The following is a 5841-nucleotide window of genomic DNA, read 5'->3' as shown; positions in this document are numbered from 1 at the left end:
ACATCACTCATTTTCGCACAGCACATTTCCGACTTCTAAAATCCGTAACTTTCACATACGACCTCCATTTTTGATGTTCTTTATATCCACACGTAGGTAAAAATAAGATCTACAACTTTCATTTTGACTCCGTCGGTTAGTTCTCAACCGATCTTAAATTTAACAGTACGAGGAGATTATACTGTTAAATGTCCGCGTAAAATTCATAACTTCTACATACGGACTCTGTTTTCGTCTGTCTTTTTACCGTTGAGTTCCTATTAATGAGATCTTCAATTCTCATTTAGGTCGCGTAGGCCAAAAACCGCTCAATCTAAAATTCGAGTTTCGGGCCGTGCACTATTAAGCCAAATCTTAGAAAATTCATAACTTCCTCATACGAAGTCAGATTTGGGCGTTCGTTTTTTGTATGTTCTCGGTTTAACGTATACTACAACTTTTGTTTAGATTTCTAAGGCTAAAAAGTCCTCCATCGCAAATTCACTATTTACGTCTCCCGGTGTCGTGCCGGTTTTGCCGTAAAACTTCGACGGACCATAACTTCTTCGTTATAACTCGGATTTCAACGTTCTTTATATGTACGGAACCCTTGAGACGTATTCTACAACTTGGTTAAGATTATTTATTCTAAATAATCTTTTGTCAAAAAATCGTTTTCGACCCCTATTATCTCTAAATTGACTAGCCCGGATCTACGGGCGTTAAATCAACCAAGGTTAAAAAGTCAACCATGGTCAACTCCAACTAACGGTCACGTCGTGACCACCCATAGGTCACGTCGTGATTGGAAAAGGACAAAATAGTTGTGAATACCACATCTCACGATATGACATGTTATTACTCGCGTTTAGGGCTGACAATTATCGACACGATCAGCGACACGACACAAAATAAATGAGTTTGGGTTGAGTTTTTCAACCCGCCAACCCGCTAACCCGCCAACACGCTAACTCGTTTATTAAACGAGTCATATATCGGTTTCTCAAAAAATAAACGGGTTGACCCGCCAACCCGTTTATATTTTTAATAAAAAAAATTATTTTATTTTTAAATGTATTTATGTATCAAGTATTAATATTTAATAAGTATTATATAATAAATTACTTTAGCACTTGAATTATCTATGTTTGTATTAATGTTTAGTTTGAACATGTTTCTATGAATGTTTTAAATCTTCATTTGGATGTTTAAAACTTAAGTGTCTAAAATTCGAATATGTTTGCATCAACCATCAAGAATTTATTCATATTTACTTGTCAATTTTATTTATGGAATCTGACCAACGAACCTGCCAACTTGTGAACCCATATAAATAAATGGGTTGGCGGGTCATATATGGGTTTATGTTCCAAACCCGCCAACCCGTGACCTATTTAAATGGGTCGTGTTTGGGTTAACATATTTTGACCCGCCAACCCGCCAACCCGCGACACGTCAACCCGAACACGACACGATTGCCAGGCCTACTCACGTTATGAGATCTGCTCTAGCCAACTTTGAGCATTAAACTCTTAATACCTTAAGCCATTCCCTAAGACTTTACAGAGGGTCTCCCCCAACCTTAAGAATCATAAAAATCAAAGCTTTACAGTCATGCATGTCCAATGCATGACTTGAACACAAACTAGGTCAATAAGAAGATAATGGGATCAAGTCTCATGCTTGGAGTCAAAAACCAACACCAAACTTCAGATCTGAACTCCTACGAACTCCTACTAAAAGGAAACGCCTCAATGATCCCAAAAGGTACTAACTTTATGGATCACATGCATGCTACCCAACCCATCCATGAAAAAGAAAGCATAAATATTAGATCTAGCATGCATTAGAGATAAATGCATGAACTTTATAACTTACAAAGGTCCAAAATCACATCAAGATGATGAAGTAGGAGCTTGATTGCCAAAATGATGCACCCAAAGAGTATTCTTCTTCTTTTAAGGGCCAAAAACCACCAAATAAGCTGTTTAAGGTCACTAATGGAGGCTAATAGCGTTTTGGGCAGGAAGAATGTGATGGAGGCTGAGGGTTAGCCTGAACTTAAGACGCGAACACCTATGTGTCACGTCATGAGCCTTAAAATGGCCACGTGACTCCGCCTAAAGTCACATCGTGAGACATTATCTCTCACTTCGTGACTCTCTTAAACTTGGCTTTTTCATTCATAACTAATTCAAACATTGAAAGATCTAGTACTTGCAATAGATGTTATAATAGTCGTCACTAATTGCCGTAAAATACCAAAATATCGCACATAATTACAAAAACGTCATATCATCTCGTAAGATTTTGACGATAAATAAAATCAAATCCATACGTTTTGTTTTATTTTATTTTATTTTGTCGTTTGCAATCTTGTTCTTCAATCTTTCGGCGCTACAATTATTCCAAAAAATGTACAAAGTTTAAGGAATTTTTTAACATTACTTAAAATATTTAAACACCGAGGGTTAGTTGTGGGAAATTAAGTAAACTAATCAAATAAACTTTTTAAAGAAAATAACTTTTCTTTTAGTAGTAGTTTTAAAAAAATACATTTACTTTCGAATTTTCTATTATAGTTTGTTTTTGAAATTAGGGTTTATTTTTTTTCATAATTTTTTCTCTACCTATATCGAAAATGTTCATTTTAAAGTGTTTAATATCATTATTTTTTAATGGGAAATCTCCAGAAAAGTCCTAATATTTTAGGCAAGTTTATGATATAGTCCTAAATTAAATTTCATTACTGAAAAAGGACAGAAAATCGACTATTGTAATCACCTTGACCTTTTTAAAAAAAAAACATTTTTAGCAGGTTACTGCTGAGGTGGCGTGCTAAATGGACGGATGGGCTGACGTGGCATCTTAGGTGGCATTCCCGTCCTTTACAAACTAAAAAATCAGATTTTTAGGGGAAAAGAGGGGGAAGGGGACTCGAACCCTTGACCGCCCACTCACAAATCAGACAACTTACCATGAGCCGTCGGATAACCTATTATCAATAGAAGCATCTATTGATATTATTTCTTCAAATGTATTTATAAAATCTTAAATCCCCCGAATGTTAAAATGGTATCCTCCCTCTATCATCTCTAAGTCATTTAAAACCCTAATTCATTGGGAACCTTCAGCCGTCGGATAACCTATTGTCTTCCCCGTCACCTTATTCCTCCAACGATTCCTCCCATCCATCGAAGATTCTACATTCGTCATTGTTTATCTCCGCCTCCGTCGACGTCGGATTTGCGCGATCTACTTTCATCGTTGTTATCATCGTTTATCTTCGCCTCCATTGTCGTTGTTATCGTCATTTATCTCTATTTCCATTGACGTCATCTGCACTGATGCTTCTTTTTTGTTCTGAGTTTAAGGTTTGATGCTAATGGTTAATGGTGGTTGAACTTGGAACCATAACGAATTTTCCGATGGTGAAGATATAATGGTGGTTGCCAGAGTTATTGACGCAGTTGTTGAGAAAATCGGTGGTTGCAAACAAACGAAGGGAAGAAGAAAGGTTGGGGGGGGGGGGTGGAGATAATGATAATCATTTAATAATTTATTAAGACTTTATATATACATTTGAAGAAATAATACCAATAAATGCTTTTAGTTCACATGGTAAGGTGTTTGGTTTGTGAGTGAGAGGTCAAGGGTTTGAGTCCCTCTCCTTCTTTTCCCCTAAAAATTGACTTTTTTAGTTTCTAAAGGAAGGGAATTCCACGTAAGATGCCACGTCAGCCCATCAGTCCAGTTGACACTCCACCTCAGCAGTAACCTGCTAAAATGGTAAAAAAAAAGGGTCAAAGTGATTAAACTAGCCGGTTTCCTGTCCTTTTTCATTAATGAAATTTAATTTAGGACTGAATAATAAACCCGTCTAAAATATTAGGACTTTTCTGGAGATTTCTTTTTTGTAATCAGTTGTTTAATTTTAAGTTATATTAACGTATATTTTGCTTATTTACTATGTTTGTTTAACATTTTGTTAGAATTTAGTAAAAAACATTTTTTTTTTCTTGAAATTTCAGGTTCCGAAACTTCAATCCAAAAACCAAAATATTGCTCCGAAATCTTGGAATTTCAGTCAGAAATGTATTTTTTTATCAAATTTCTTTTTTCTCAGTCCGAAATCCGTTATTTTTGACTTGGCAAATACTTTTATAAAACCATTTTTTTTATTATTTTCTTCCAATAAATTTTACGTTAGGTTGGATTACTCAATTTCCCTTTATTTGTACATTAGATTCCAATAAACTAAGTAAACGCTTTAGAATTGAATAAACCAAAACAATATGGATCAAAACTAAAACATTTAAAATCTTTGGGTACTAAAAAACGCAACAACACCAAACTCGAAAACCCCAAAACGCAACAACAAAACGTGGTTCGAGTGGCAATCGCATGCTTAGGATTTTAGGGTTAGGGTTTATCGATTACGGGGTACCAAATCACCAACTAACTGAACCTCGATTTCTTCATTTCAAAGGCGTAGATGGCGACGATCAATGAAACGGCGGCGGTGGAGATTGAAAATCAACAACCAGAACAGGGAGGAAGAGGAATAGTGAAGCGGAAGCCGGTGTTCGTGAAGGTGGGTGACCTGAAACCTGGAACCAACGGCCATACCCTCGCCGTCAAGGTATTGTCTTCAACGACGGTCTTAGACAAGAAATCGCGCATCTCATCGTCATTCAGTAGCCGACCCGGCGCTGCTAACACTCGCATCGCCGAATGCCTTATTGGTGATGAAACCGGCACCATTCTCTTCACTGCTCGTAACGATCAAGGTCCCCTCTCTCTCTCTCTCACACACACACACACACTACTTCTCCATGATAATTTCTTAATTTTACTTCGTTCTATTTACTGTGTCCAAGCTTCTGGTTCGATCTATTTGTTCGAATTTAGAAATCGATGATATTTAGCCATTTTTGGTTTTGCAAAGTCATTTTGTGTAAGTTTTTGTTATGACAGTGGACTTGATGAAGGCTGGAAACTCTGTGATAATCCGAAATGCGAAGATTGATATGTTCAAAGGGTCCATGAGACTTGCTGTGGATAAATGGGGGCGAATTGAGGTGACTGAGCCTGCAAGTTTTACTGTTAAGGAGGATAACAACTTGTCTCTGGTGGAGTATGAGTTGGTGAATGTTGCTGAATAAAGATTTCGGGGGTTTTGGTATACAAGAACATGGAGGTCAGTTTAGTCTTTTTCTTGTTGATATTATTTTAACATGTAATGGAACTAAGTCTTTATGGCCTTCATACTGGTTACTCTGTAAAAAGATCATCTTTTGAATTTTCTTAGCTTTTGTGCTTACATTGGTTTATTAGATGTGTTAGTTTGTTATCCTTTTATATCTGTTTATGCTGTGGTTCACATGTTTATCTTTGTGTTTGTGTCAAAATGCCCTCATTCAACTCGGCTACTATCTGTTTCATGACTATTGTTGTTAACAACTTTTTATGTTAGTAGTTTATCTCCATTATTTATTTTAGCAACAATGGACTTGTATTCTTCAACATTGATCTTGAACTCTGTAACAAAATAAACTTTGGGTGAGATTAAAAGAAAGAGTTGTTCACTAGAATGACAAAAAAAAGTGGACTCATAGTTCTAGTCAACAACTTCAATATTTAATAAAAAAACAACAAATCTGGAGTTTGACATTTTTCGTGAAAATGGTTGCTACATGCTCAATTTATTTGTATGTAAAAATGTGTGTAGAAGTCAATGTGATAATCACATTAACACCGATGATCTCATTTAATCATTAAGAAAAAAACATAGAAAAATTTCATGCTTTCCTGGTGTTCATCATACGATTATTAAGACACCGACTAGTTTGCGTTTTTACA

General features: G+C 36.0%; 1 protein-coding gene across 1 annotated transcript; it reads left to right on the top strand.

Annotated features, from left to right (window-relative positions):
* Window positions 1-4362: 4362 nt before the first annotated feature.
* Window positions 4363-5340, top strand: LOC145106801 (uncharacterized protein At4g28440-like). The gene is made up of 2 exons (XM_079043732.1): window positions 4363-4769; window positions 4957-5340. The coding sequence occupies exons 1-2, from the start codon at window positions 4475-4477 to the stop codon at window positions 5142-5144; spliced, it is 483 nt and encodes a 160-aa protein (XP_078899858.1). The 5' UTR covers window positions 4363-4474; the 3' UTR covers window positions 5145-5340.
* The last annotated feature ends 501 nt before the right edge of the window (window positions 5341-5841 follow it).

The sequence above is a fragment of the Lactuca virosa genome, chromosome 4, assembly GCF_052849685.1.
Source record: "Lactuca virosa cultivar CGN04683 chromosome 4, Lactuca_virosa_CGN04683_v6, whole genome shotgun sequence".
In the NCBI taxonomy this organism is placed as follows: Eukaryota; Viridiplantae; Streptophyta; class Magnoliopsida; order Asterales; family Asteraceae; genus Lactuca; species Lactuca virosa.
The sequence above is the reverse complement of the archived record's forward strand: the minus strand, read 5'-3'. Positions and strand labels throughout refer to the sequence as shown.

What these genes read in the sequence shown, in the direction of transcription:
- LOC145106801 (XM_079043732.1), top strand. Translation starts at nt 4,475, where the DNA reads ATGGCGACGATCAATGAAACGGCGGCGGTGGAGATTGAAAATCAACAA. An exon ending in CACTGCTCGTAACGATCAAG is followed by an intron (nt 4,770 to 4,956) that starts GTCCCCTCTCTC and finishes TTGTTATGACAG; the next exon opens with TGGACTTGATGAAGGCTGGA.